This window comes from Notamacropus eugenii, chromosome X (assembly GCF_028372415.1).
Source record: "Notamacropus eugenii isolate mMacEug1 chromosome X, mMacEug1.pri_v2, whole genome shotgun sequence".
NCBI lineage: Eukaryota > Metazoa > Chordata > Mammalia > Diprotodontia > Macropodidae > Notamacropus > Notamacropus eugenii.
Window position 1 is genome coordinate 23,084,011 of NC_092879.1, and position 13,880 is coordinate 23,097,890.

The 13,880-nt window shown below is 41.1% G+C and overlaps 1 protein-coding gene across 2 annotated transcripts in view; it reads right to left on the minus strand.

The window, feature by feature from the left end:
• Nucleotides 1-2,977, minus strand: part of MECP2 (methyl-CpG binding protein 2) — a 74,018-nt gene extending 71,041 nt beyond the window's left edge. The window contains exon 1 of one of the 2 annotated variants that reach the window (XM_072627403.1): nucleotides 2,823-2,977. Coding sequence is in view for 1 of the 2 variants with exons in the window: in XM_072627402.1 (XP_072483503.1) it covers nucleotides 2,823-2,875 (53 nt within the window). In the remaining variant the exon portion in view is untranslated. The remainder of the gene's footprint in view (nucleotides 1-2,822) is intronic. The other variant, XM_072627402.1, reaches the window with a different exon arrangement.
• Between the last annotated feature and the right edge of the window lie 10,903 nt (nucleotides 2,978-13,880).

Sequence of the window (13,880 nt, forward strand, 5' to 3'; positions counted from 1 at the left end):
TTAAATGTATTTTTCAAAGAAACCCCTCCCTAGATGAGGTTTATATTTATTCTATTTAAAGGACCAGGGGTGTGAAGAACAGATGACTGTCAAGGAGGTTGCTGCTCATGGATCTACTTTCTCCATTTCTTAAGTTAGACATACCTCTAACTTGTACAACAATGCCCACTTTGATATGTTTGTATGTATTTATCTACACTTATAAGCAGCATGGTCTAGTGGATAAAATACAAGCCCTAAAGTCAGGAAGCCCTGGGTTCAAGTCCTGCTCCTGACACATGCAGGCTGTGTGACCCTTGGCAAGTCACTTACCCTGTCAGTGGCACCGGCAACTCTCTAAGACTAGAAATTACAGACCACGTTTCCATACCAGGCGTTTCCCACAGAAATGAAACCACACATCCTAACCAAAAACAACAAAACAGTGGTTAGGCTACTTGTCGGCTTAGTATTGTAGAAAGAGTCTGGAGTTGGAGAAATTGAGTTCAAATCTCCTCCTTATGTGTCTGATCTTTTCAGCATTCTCATCCATAACATTAACTGATCTCTAAGGTCTCTTCTTCCAGCTTTTAAACCGACAGGATTGATAAAAAAACAAAACACCGAGAGCACAAGAAGAGTGACACTTTTACTTCTAGCTTGGTTTTTTGGTTTTGAAAGTTTCAAAAGGTTCACAGTATGAATTACTAGGCTTGCTTGACCAGGAATTAAGATCAGGGGTAAAAAACAAACAAAAAACCACCCTGTCTTTTTTTTGTTTTAACTGGGTCGTAGCATATTTTGAAAGACTAGGAATTTGATTTGTTGAATTTACCAGAACGTAGGGATCCAAATGAAAGCTTCACACTATGCCAGTACTATAGTTCTCATTGAGGGCATTAGCTGCCTTATAAATGTTTAATTTAATGAGCCATAGGGGCAAGGTTATATTTCATTTTCATAGCTTAACTAAATCCATAAATCTTATAAAGTTCCTCTGTTAGAAAGTCTAGGTCAGTATGCTTAAGACAGAGCAAGTTTAGTTCCACAGCCATAGCCCTCAGTTCTTACAGAACCCAGCTGTCTCACCCATGCATGCTACCAGTCACAAGGGGTGTGTATGGTTCAGCATAACCAATTTCCACTAGTAAAAATATACAAATAAAAAAAACTGTCTGCACACGTTCTATGGAACAAAAGTCAAGAATGTCTCCTTTGTAATGATGTATATTTGTTGTGAACAAGCTACACTCTTACATACCTAATCTTAAAAGCAGTTGACATATTAGGTGAAAGAAAAAAACTGGTTTGAATTTTATTTGCATTTTAGAGCAATTATTTTTCCTACAGTATCTGTATATATTAATTTCATAAATGGTCTCTGGGATGAGATAAATCTTTTCAGATTCTTCCCAATCTCCTTAAGTCTTCAGTGGAAAGCTGTACACTTTGTACTGAAACCTAAAACCAGGCCAAAGTCACCTAGTTTTGCTAAGAACTTGAAAGTTTACAATCAGTTGGGCCAAGTGTCACATATGAAGGTCTTGATTGCTACTTACACTTCGGAAATTTGAAATGAGTTTCAGTTTGGGGAGTCATTCAAAACTAAACTAGGAACAAAATAAAGATGAAAGAACTAAAGGTAGAGTACATCAGACTGAAGAAACCACTAAACCAGACACCCATTGTCCTGCCTGTGACTTTGCTCCAAATGAACAATTCGAACTCAGGGCTCCAGAGTATGGCCCATCACTTTTATGTAACTGGAAGATTTTGGGTGGTGGGGGAAGGATGTGAGGTGTGCATACCATACTCCAACAGCCACAAATTCAGACATCCCCCAAGATGATGAGAGGCACAACGTGAGGCTCTTCACCAAAGAGCCTCCTCGGCTGCAAGTATCAGAATTGGTGACACTTCCCGAACTGCTTCTATTAGAAAAGGCTGTGTGGGACAGAGGGGACACAATGTACACTCCTCCCTATGGGGTAGGCAGTAATTCCCATCTCCCTCTTCCTGCCACGGGGGAGGGGAGGAGGAGAACTGATAGTCCTGTGGGGACTGGCAAAGATGTTGGGGACGAAAAAAAAATAGGGAGTTAACAGGGCAGCAGAAGAGGCAAGAGGAGGGGAAGGAGAGGGAGGGAGGGAGGGAGATGGGGCTGCTGTGGCGCACTCTTTCGCCGGGGAGTAGGACTAGTACGCAGGCGCAGGAGGGGAGGGGCCAAAGTGGCGGGGGGGGAGGGGGAAAGTCAGAGAAATGGGGGAGAAATGGGGGGGGTGGGGAGAAAAAACAGAGGGGGGAAGGAAATAGGGGGATGGGGAGAAGAAATAGGGGGATAAGAGACAACGGGGGTGGGGGGAAGAGAAAAGAGGGGATGGGGAGGTGATGGGGGGAAGGGGAGGATGGATGGAGGAGCGAGCGCGCGACAGCGGGCGTGCACGAGTTCGAGCTGGGCAGGGAGGGGGCGGGCAGATAGGCCAGGCAGGAGCGCGCGGCCACGGCGCGAGAGCAGAGGACTGCGCGGCGCGGCACGGCGCTCGAGGCCCACCAGCAGCGGGCCGGAGCGCACGAGCGCCTAACCAGGGCCAAGCAAGCGGGTGGGAGGGCGTGCGCGCGCTGGGACGCGCGCCGGGAGGCCGGCCGCCGCGAGAGGCGGGGTGGCACCGACGGAGGGCCCCGGGCTCCAAGGAGGGGGGAGCAAGAGCGAGGGAGGGGGGAGGGAAGGAGGGACGCCATCCACCAGCCCGGCCCGGCTCGCCTCCCCGACCCCGTGGCCCCCGCCCGCGCTGCCTCCTCTCCGCGGAGGGGCCCCCGCCCGCGGCCACAGCGGCGCCACTCACAGTCTGTCCTCCTCGCCTCCTCCTCCTCCGCTCAGCGCGGCGGCGGCGGCCATTTTCCGAACGGCTTTTACCACAGGACTCTTGATGAGGAGGGTGCGCGCGCGCCGCCGACAACCTGGGAGCGCGCGCGCCGCTCCACGTCTCAGCCAGGCCACGCCCTCTCTATCCCTCTAGCTTCCCTCAGTTCCCTTACCCACCACTATCCCGTCCCTTCTTTCTGGGGCTGGGCGGCTCCACCCATGCTCCTTTGTGATTGGATGGTGGAGACGTCATTCTGAAAACTCGTGCATGATTGGCTACGGAATAAGCGAAGGAGGCTGGAGTCCTGATAGCAGCTCCATGAATTGGCGGAAGTTTCTGTCAATTATCGCCCAGGTGGAAGAGAGAGGAAGCCCTTTCTGACTGTTGATTGGATAATGGTAATTTAATGGGACTGCGCCAATTGGGCGTTCTTAGCTGTCGGTTCAGGAAAGTGGGCGTGGCAGGACATTTGGGATGGTCTAGCGGTTGAGATTTGAATATTAACGCTTTTAAGCATCCGCTCTGCTGTTTTCTCTGCTGAAGCATATTAGGATTATGCATTTGTCCCTTTTATAAACCGGCTAATGTCCACCAGTCACATACACACGTACTTGCACGTATAGCCGTCTGACACACACTTTAAACCCATTCATTTAAGTCTATCCGTACCTTTAGGGAAGGCAACCTCTAGAACAAGGATATGGCTTCAGGGTACCCTCCCCTTCCTCGGCCCCACTTCGCACCACTGCAGGTTCATATAAACGCGGCCAAAAGAAACAGGCCACATCAACTGCATTTATGCAGGAGGTGGGCTTTGGTCACAGGACCAGGATAGCATGCACAAAGACTCCTCTTTTCGACCTCAATGTTAGTGGGGCAACTAGCGGACAGAGCACTGAGTTTGGAGTCAGATGCTTCTTAGCTGTGTGACCTTGGGTAAGTCACTTAGTCTCATTTTCCTCATGTGTAGAGTGGGGATGATAACTATAGCACCGATCTCCCAAACTTGGTATGAGATAATTGTAAAGCCCTTAGCACAAGTGCCTGGTCTATACATAGTAAGTGCTACATAAACGTGAGCTGATACGACAGCCTTACACCATGGATCATATGGTATGTTTTTCTAGGATGCAGTTTCCACAGCCAATTTACACTTGCTTGCCAATGACATTCCCATACTGGCCGACTGATCACGATCTCTTTTCCCACACCTTCCCATCTTGGAACCCCTCGATCCTTTCAAAGCTCAGCTCAAGTTCCATTTCCTAATTAACAATAGCTTAGATTTCTATAGAGCTTTAAGGTTTGCAAAACACCACATATTTTTTCTCATTTGATTCTCACTGCATTTAACTATTATCTCAACTAGGCTAAGTGATTTGTCAGGGTCACACAACTAGTCAGGCAACATTTGAATGCAGGTCTTCCTGACTTCTGATAATATTTAATATAAATTTTGGACTTTAATAAGGGCCAAAGCTTGAATTAAGAAGAGTCTGGACCTTTGTTATCTTAAGTAAACTCAGAGAATGCCTTTTGGTGTCAGCAAAGCAGATGGGGCTGACAGTAATTTCCTTAGGAGACCCTTTTCCTGGCATCTTAGTGATAAGGAAAAACACAGATGTCTTGGGTTGTAATTTCAATTGAAACTTTCTTAAAGGTGCCCTTTCATGTGTCAGCAGGAGGCCTGCCATCAGAGTGGTGGGATTTTCTCCTTATCTTATGTCACAGAGACATATGTTACAGAGAGGAAGTTACACAGCTTGGGATCATAACTGACACTACTTTGTTAATTGTCTTACTAAATTTATGATTTGTTCAACTAAGAAAGTTCCTTTCTCACGGCAAAGTGTATTTAAGACAGACGATTTCTGTACCAGGTAGTCAGATTAACCTCTGACTCTGTAATGCTATGTAACTGTTATCTTTAATAGGGAATTGTTTAATTAATTAAATCATAAAATATATGCATTTACCCTGTTGCCTTTTCTCTACAGTTTTCAGGTCCACACTTCCCAAATTACACTGTATTTTACATTTGGTAACATCCATAGGAAATAGGCCATCCCTGGGCTTTCCCCCCCACGTTAAAAAATAATACTAGCGGGAACATTACAGGGCAGCTAGATGGTATCGTGGATAGCTTGGAGTTAGGAAAATCAGTAAGGAGATCACTGCTGATCCCTCCAATTCCAAATGGCATCTTATATTAGAAACAACCAAAGAGATATTTGTAGATGTCACCAGGGTGAAAATTTGTTTAGCTTGTCTATGCATACATGGTGTCCTCCAAAGTCTTAGTAAAATTTTAAGCTGTTGATACTGCACTAAGACTTTGGGGACTCTGTATTGTTACAACAGTTTGGTTGTTCTTTTTGTTTTTTTTCCCCACTGTGGAGTGAGGTGAGGGTAGAAGAGAAAATAAGTGCTTGATAATTTTTAAAAAGTATCTTGTATCTATTTTGAATATAACAAGAGGCAACATGGTGTAGAGGATGGAGAGCGAGCCTCAGAGCCAGAGACGCTTGACTTCAAGCCCCTGCTCTGACACATGATGGCTGTGTGACTGCCCCCCCCATGTGTCACATGACCTCTTAGTGTTCTAGAAAACTCTGTAATTTATTTGCAAAGAAAGTTCCAATCTGCATTGCTAGAAGGAGTTTCCTCACCCTGGAGTTACCTATACAGGTGGTTCTCAAACATTTTAGTCTCAGGCCCTCTTTACCCGCTTAAAAATTATTGAAGATGCTCCCAAAGAGCTTTTGTTTATGTGGGTTATTTCTGTTGTTATTTATGTTAGAAATTAAAGCACTTTAGTATGATGAAAAGATTTTGACCTTGCAGACCCCCTGAAAAGGACCTCCTAGAAGTTCCTGGACAACACTTAAAAACAACTGCCATATACCAATGAAATCACCAATATAGTCCCTTATTTCTTTGAATATACTTGTATTTGCTGGCTTCCCTCCCTAGGTTGTAAGCCCTTTGAGGGTAGGGGCTGTCTTTTGCCTTTCTTTGTATCCTCTTGGATTTTCACTGGGCCTGGCATATAGTGAATGATTAGTAAATGTTTATTGACTATCCAGTCCTGACTAAGGCAAAAGATGCCCTACCCTCTAGGAGCTCACAATTTAATGGGGGAGACAAGCAAACAAACCATATCTAAGATGAAAAAAGAAATAATCAAAAGAGAAGGCACTAAAATGAAAGAGGATCAAGAAAGGCTTTCTGTATCGCTGGACCTAAGAGTTCACAATTGGGAGAAAGGTGAAAGAAGACTGGAAAGGAAGGGATTACAGGTTAGGAGGGCTTTATAAGCCAGAGAGGAATTTCTGTTGGATCCAGGAGACACTGGAGTTTGTTGAGAAGTGACATGGTCAGACCTGTACTTTAGGCAGACAGACCCACCAACTGGCTATTGCAGTTGTCCAAGTGTGAGGTGATGAGGGTCTGCACCAGGGTGGTAGAAGTGGCAGAGAAGAAAAGGGGATGGATGTTAGGTAAGTAAAATAAAAAGGTTTTGGCAACAGATTGGAGGGAGGGAGACAGAGACAGAGAGAGACACACAGAGACAGAGAGATGGAGGAGTCAGAGACACAGAGAGAGACAGAGACAGAGAGAGTAGGGTGAGAGAGACAGAGACAGATATAGAGAAACAGAGACAGAGAGAACGAAGGTGGAAAGAGAGACAGAGAGAGAGAGAGATTTGGGGTCAGACTTATGGAAGTGACTGTCATTGAACTCATACAATCTTTGCACTTATTTCTTTTTTCCCCCAGATGTTTTATTACCTTATTTTTGTTTTTAATTTCATATAAATTTTTTTGTTACATTTTAAGTTCTGAATTGTCTCCTTCCCTCTCCACCCCAAACTAGAGGACACCATTTAACTAAGATGTATATGTAAAACCATACTATTCATGCTTCTATTAGTTCTTTCTGTGGAGGTGGATAGCATTTTCCTTCATAGGCCCTTTAGAGTTGATTTGAGTATATATAATACTCAGAACAACTTAGTCCTTCATAGTTGTTCTTCAAATAATGTTGCTGTTACTGTATACAACATTCTCTGGTTCTGTTCATTTTACCCTTCATTATTTCATGCATGTCTTTCCATGTTTTCTAAAATCAACCTGCTCATTATTTCTTTAAAAAAATTTTTTAGCAAATAGTATTTCATTTTTTCCAATTACATATGAAAAGTTTTCAACATTCATTTTGTATAAGATTGTGAGTTCCAAATTTTTCTCCCTCCCTACCATCTCCCCTTCCCAAGATGCCAAGCAGTCTGATATAGGTTATACATGTGCAATCATGTTAAACATATTTCCACATTAGTCATGTTGTAAAAAAAGAAACAGAAGAAAAGGGAAAAGCCATGAAAAACAGTGCAAATAGTCTGCTTCGATCTGCATTCAGACTCCATAGTTCTTTTTCTGGATGTTGATAACATTTTCTATCACAAGTCTTTTGGAATTGTCTTGGATCATTATGTTGCTGAGAACTAAGTCTATCTATCATAGTTGATTACCACACAGTATTCCTGTTACTGTGTACAGTGTTCTAGTTCTGCCCACTTCACTCAGCATTAGTTTACGTAGATCTTTCCAGCTTTTTCTGAAATCAGCCTGCTCATCGTCTCATAGCACAATAGTATTTCATCATAATCATATACCATCACTTATTCAGCCATTTCTCAACTGATGGATATATCCTCAATTTCCAATTCTTTGCTAGTACAAAAAGATCTGCTATAAATACTTTTGTACATAGAAATTCTTTTCTTTTTTTTTTTTTTTTTGATCTCTTTGGGATACAGACCTAGTAGTGATATTGCCTAGTGTAAGGGTTTGCACAGTTTTATAGCCTTTTGGGTATAGTTCCACATTGTTCTCCAGAATGGTTGGATCAGTTCACACCAGAGCATTAGTGTCTCAATTTTTCCACGTCCCCTCCAGAATTGGTCATTTTCCTTTTCTGTCATGTTAGTCAAACTGAGAGGTGTGAGGTGGTACCTCAGAGTTGTTTTAATTTGCATTTCTCTAGTCAATAAGTGATTTAGAACACTTTTCCCTTGGCCTGTAGATAACTTTGATTTCTTCTTCTGAAAACTGCCTGTACATATCCTTTGAACATTTATCAATTGGGGAATGACTTATATTCTTCTAAACTCGGCTCAGTTCTCTATATATTTGAGAAATGAGAACTTTATCAGAGAAACTTGATGTCAATCTTCACCCCTTACCCCCAGTTTCCTCTTTTCCTTCTAATCTTGGCTACATTGGTTTTGTTTGTGCAAAAGCTTTTAAATTTAATATAATCAAAATTATCCATTTTATGTCCTGTCTCTTGTTTGGTCATAAATTCTTCCCTTATTTATAAATCTGACAGATAAAATGTTCCATGTTCTCCTAATTTGCTTATGGTATCATATTTCATGAATGCATTTTGATCTTAACTCAGTATACCATGTAAGGTGTTGGTCTATCCCTAGTTTTGTACCAAACTGCTTTCCTGTTTTCCTAGCAATTTTTTGTCATTGTGGTCATTTATTATTGTGCATTGTGTACCTAATCTATTCTACTGATCCACTAATCTATTTCTTAGCTAGTACCAGATTGTTTTAATGATTACCACTTGGATTACAGTTTGAGGTCTGGTACTACTAGGCTACTTCCTTTCACATTTTTTAAATTGATTTCCTTGATATTCTTAACCTTTTGTTCTTCCAGATAAATTTTGTTATTGTGTTTTCTAGCTCTCTAAAATAATTTTTGGTAATATTTTTGGTATGGAACTGAATAAGTACATTAATTTAGGTAGAACTGTCTTTTTTTATTATATTGTCTTGGCCTACCTATGAGCAATTACTATTTCTCCAGTTGTTTAGATGTGTCTTTATTTGTGTGAAGTATATTTTGTAATTATATTCATATAGTTCCTGGATGTATTTTGCCAGATAGTCTCCTAAATATTTTATATTATGTACAGAGATTTTAAATGAAATTCCTCTTTCTTTTTCTTCCTGCTGGACTTTGTTGGTGATATATAGAAATGCTGATGATGTATGTGGGTTTATTTTATATCCTGCAACTCTGCTGGAGTTGTTAATTATTTCTACTAGTTTTTTAATTGATTCCCTATATACACCATCATATAATTTGCAAAGAATGATAATTTTGTTTCCTTATTAACTATTCTAATTCCTTCAATTTCTTTTTCTTCTCATTGCTATAACTAGCATTTCTGGTACAATATTGAATAGTGGTGATAATGGGCATCCTTGCTTCATTCCTGATCTTATTGAGAAGTGTTCTGGCTTATCCCCATTACATATAGTGCTTGCTGATGGTTTTAAATAGATGCTACTTATCATTTTAAGGAAAGCTCTCTTTATTCCTGTGCTTTCTAGTGTATTTATTTATTTATTTCTATTTCTATTTTTGGTTACGTTTTAAATTCTTAACTATTTCACTCCCTTCCTCCCTGCCTCACACTAGAGAAGGCCACTATTTCACATATACATACATACATATGTGTATACATGTATGTATATGTGTGTGTGTGTATGCATCAGTTCTTTCTCTGGGGGTAGATAGCATCTTCCTTCATAGGTCCGTTGTAGTTGATTTGAATATTTATAATACTCAGAATAGCTTAGTCATGGTTATTCTTAAAACAACATTGCTGTTACTGTATACAATGTTCTCTTGGTTCTGCTCATTTCATTCTTCATTATTTCATGCAAGTCTTTCCATGTTTTTCTGAAACCATCCCCTCTCATAGTTTCTTATAACACAGTAGTATTCCATCACAATCATAGACCATAACTTGTTTAGCCATTCCCCAACTGATGGGCATCCCCTCAACTTCCAGTTCTTTACCACGACAAAGAGAGCTGCTATAAATATTTTAGAACATGTAGATTCTTTCCCTTTTTCCCTGATCACCTTGGGAAACAGATCTAATAGTGATATTTCTGGGTCAAAGAGTATATGCAGTTTTATAAACTTTTTGGGCATAATTCAAGATTATTCCCCAAAATGGTTGGATCAGTTCACACTTCCACCAACAGTGTATTAGTGTCCCAGTTTTTCCACATCCTCTCCTCATCCTCTCTTGTCATTTTCCTCTTCTGTCATTTTAGCCAATCTCATAGGTGTGAGATATCTCTTAGTTATTTTGATTTGCATTTCTCTGATCAGTAATGGTTTAGAACATTTTTTTATATGACTCTCTTTGATTTCTTCACCCCAAAACTGCCTGCTCATATCCTTTGACCGGGGGTGGAGAACCTGCAGCCTCAAGGCCACATGTGGCCTTCTAGGTCCTTGGGTGTGGCTTTTTGACTGAGTCTAAGTTTTACAGAACAAATCCTTTTATTAAGGGAATTTGTTCTGTGAAGTTTGGGTTCAGTCAGAGAGCCACACTTGAGGACCTAGAGGGCCACATGTGGACTCAAGGCCACAGGTTTCCCACCCCTGCATTTGACCATTTATCAATTGGAGAATGACTCATATTCTTATAAATTTGACAAAATTCTTCATATATATAATATATATTTAACACAAGGCCGGGAGATAAGCTTACAAACTGAATGATGGTCGGGATTCAAAAAGATCTGGCCAGGTTAGAACATGGAACCACATCAAATAAGATGACATTTAACAGGGGGAAATGTAAAGGCACAGTATCAAAGATCAAGAAGTAGAAGAGTTTTCAGAAACGAGCTAATCTAAATCATGCCATTTTACAAATTGAGGCCCAAGGAAGTTAAAGTCAGTATGACCTATGGTCTTGTGAAGATCACACAGGTAATCTGTCTCAGAGGTAGAATAGAACCTGGGTTCTTTCTATTATATCACAATTTTATACTTGGATTTTAAAAAATCAGTTTCTCAAGTTCTAAAGGGAGGCAGCAGACCCACAGCTCATTGGAAAAAGATCTAGGGGTATTAGTGAACTTCAAGCTCAATAAGAGTCAGTAGTGTGAAATGGTGGCCAAGAAAGCTAACACCATCTTGGTCTATATTAAGGGCTGTACAGTGCCTAGGACTAGGGAAGAGAGAATCCAGCCATAGGAGTGCTGTGTTCAGCGTTTCATTTCTGAGCTCTATGGCTTAAGAAAGACATTGTAAACTGAGACTATTTAGATGAGGCAGCCAGCAAGGGGGAGGGCCTCAAGTCCATGCCATAGAAGAACTGCTTCAAGGAACTATGAATGTTTAATGTGAAGAGACCATTTTCGGGGGTACATGAGAGATGTCTTCAAGTAAATGAGAGGCTGCTCCTTGGCAGGCAGAATGAGGAGCAGTTGGGGGTGGGGTGCTTTGCCATTTCTTTCTTGGTGGGGATTGAGGCAAAAAGAGGTTAAGTGACTTGCCCAGGGCCACACAGCAAGTAAGTATCTGAGGCCAGATTTGAACTGAGGTCTTTCTGACTCCAGGCCTAGTGCTGTATCCACTGAGCCACTTAGTGGTCTAAGGAAGGGCATGCCATTATTGATCCCATCTTATAGTGGAGAAAAACTGAATTAAGTGACTTGTCCAGGGTTTCAAATAGCTACTAAGTGTTGGAGGCTGGATTTGAACTCAGGTCTTTCTGATTCTAGGTCCAGTGCTTGATCCCCTGTGCTACCTTGTGGTGACCATGGAGGACCCACTCAATTCTGAGATTATGTGATTCATGCCTCAGTCATCTACTGGCTATCTGACTGTGGGCAGTTCTTTCACCTTTCAGAACCACAGTTTCTTCATCTGTAAAAAGGTAATCATCATCTTAATAAGACCTACCTCACATGGTTATTGTGAGACAAGTATTTTGTAAACCCTAAATCAGTAGTGAAGTGAGTTTCTATTTTCTCGAAGCTGAATTATTCCGTGAGAGATAGCTTGAGATAGTAGAAAGTTTGAAACCCAGTTCTAGCACTTACTGATTATATGAACATGAGCAATCCACTTATTCTCTGGGCCTCAGGTTCCTCCTCTGTAAAATGACGGGTTTGGACTCAATGACTTTTGAGGTCTCTTCCAGCTCTGAATCTATGATTCTCTGTGGGCCCTTGGGTAAATCACTTCTCCTGATCTCAGTGTCTTCCTCTATGAGGAATCAGTGGGTGGCCCAATGAATGGAATGCTTGGCTTGGATCCTCTGTGGGCCCTTGGGTAAATTGCTTCTTCCAGTCTCAGTGTCTTCCTCTGTGAGGAGGCAACTGGGTAGCCTAATGGATGGAGTGCTAGGCTTAGAGTCTTTTCTAGTCCTAGAGCCATGGTTCTATGAACTTATGAATATAAAATGTCCCAAATCTCATCACTCACTTCAGATTTTTATTATGTAGTAACAACTTTGTTTGTATATTTGAATATTTGTATTTGTTGAGGACTGCTAGGTGGCACAGGAAATAGAGTGCTGGATCTAGAGTCAGGAAGACTCTTCTTACTGAGTTCAAATCCACCCTAGATATTTACTAGCTGTGTGACCCTGGGCAAGTGACCTAACCCTGTTTGCTTCAGTTTCCTCATCTATAAAATGAACTGGAGAAGGAAATGGCAAACCAGCCCAATATCTCTGCCAAGAAAAGCCCAAATGCAGTCACAAAGAGTCTGACACAACTGAGCAACATTTGTTGACAGGAATTAAATTTATAATTTAAAAAAAAGGCCAACCTTCTGATACCATAGGAGTCACGGAAAATACATCTAAGTGATCACTAACTTGAAATGAGTAGGGATTCATTTAATGAGGTTTGATTATGACTATCACTGTAAAGTAGGCTCTGGACATATTGACTAATGATAAGATCATATAGAGCAAATGAGGTCATGGATACAAAGTGCTTTACAGATCTTAAAAGCACTCTCTAAACATCACTTATATCTAAGGTGTATGTGTGTTGTCCATGTAGTTTATGTGGGTCCACATGGATCTGTCTAGATGAGTCTCTTGGGGAGGCAGGATAGATGTCCTAGAGACTCCCCTTCAGCCCCCTACAGAGACATCCATTCTTGCCTCTGTCTTCAAGCTAACTGAAGCCTATTCAACTGAATGACTTATTTGAAAAATTGATTGATGTGAAAAGCTTCATTCTCTGATTATGATAGAAAAATAAGTCATAACTCCATTTAAGGTTACAAATTTGGGTCTGTGGAATTCCAAAGGAAAATCTTACTGAGCACATCAAGACAGAAATAACTGTCTCAAGGTTCTATTTTAGGCAGCATGGGTCCAGTGGCTAGAGTGTTGGAGGTGGAGCCAGGGTTCAAATCCAACCTCTGACACTTGCTAAGTAAATAATCATGGACGAGTTACTTAATGTCTTTCAGCCTCAGTTTCCTCATCTGTAAAATGAAGATAATAATAATAATTATAGTACTCATAATAATAGTAGCTAGCATTTGCAAAGTGCTTACAACAACATCTCAGTTGATTCTCATAACAACCCTGGAAGGTAGGTGCTATAATAATAATATAATTATCATTATTATCACCATTTTACAGATGAAGAAATTGAGGCAGACAGCAGTTAAGTAATTAGCTCAGGGTTATACAGTTATTAAGTATCTGAGGAAGGATTTGGCTCCAGGTCCAGTACGCTACCCACTAGACCATGCTGTCTAAAATAAAGCCTTGAGGTAATTATCTCACAAGGTTGTTAGAAGACTGCAGACTCAGTGATTATCCCTGAAATAGAAAGTCAGTTCTATTAAGCATATCAAGCTTCTTAAGGTGACTAAGAAACCTCTGTTTAAGGTCTTAAGTTAACACAAAATAAGCCAGCCGGTGAGAAACCAGAAGACTCAGCACCTCATAATCCCTGGTGGAAATCCTTACCCTTTCTTACCTCGTTTCAATTAATAATGTTTTCATTCTAATGAACACAGCATTTGATTTAGCCCCCAATAGTGCTTATGAGCTGGCCAGCTTTCACTTTTTCTGTTTTGTCCTTATTAATTAACCCTGTCTTCCCCTCCCCCATGTTACAATATGTCTGGCACTGTCTCTATATAGGTGCATTTCTGGACTGTGAATGTATATCTA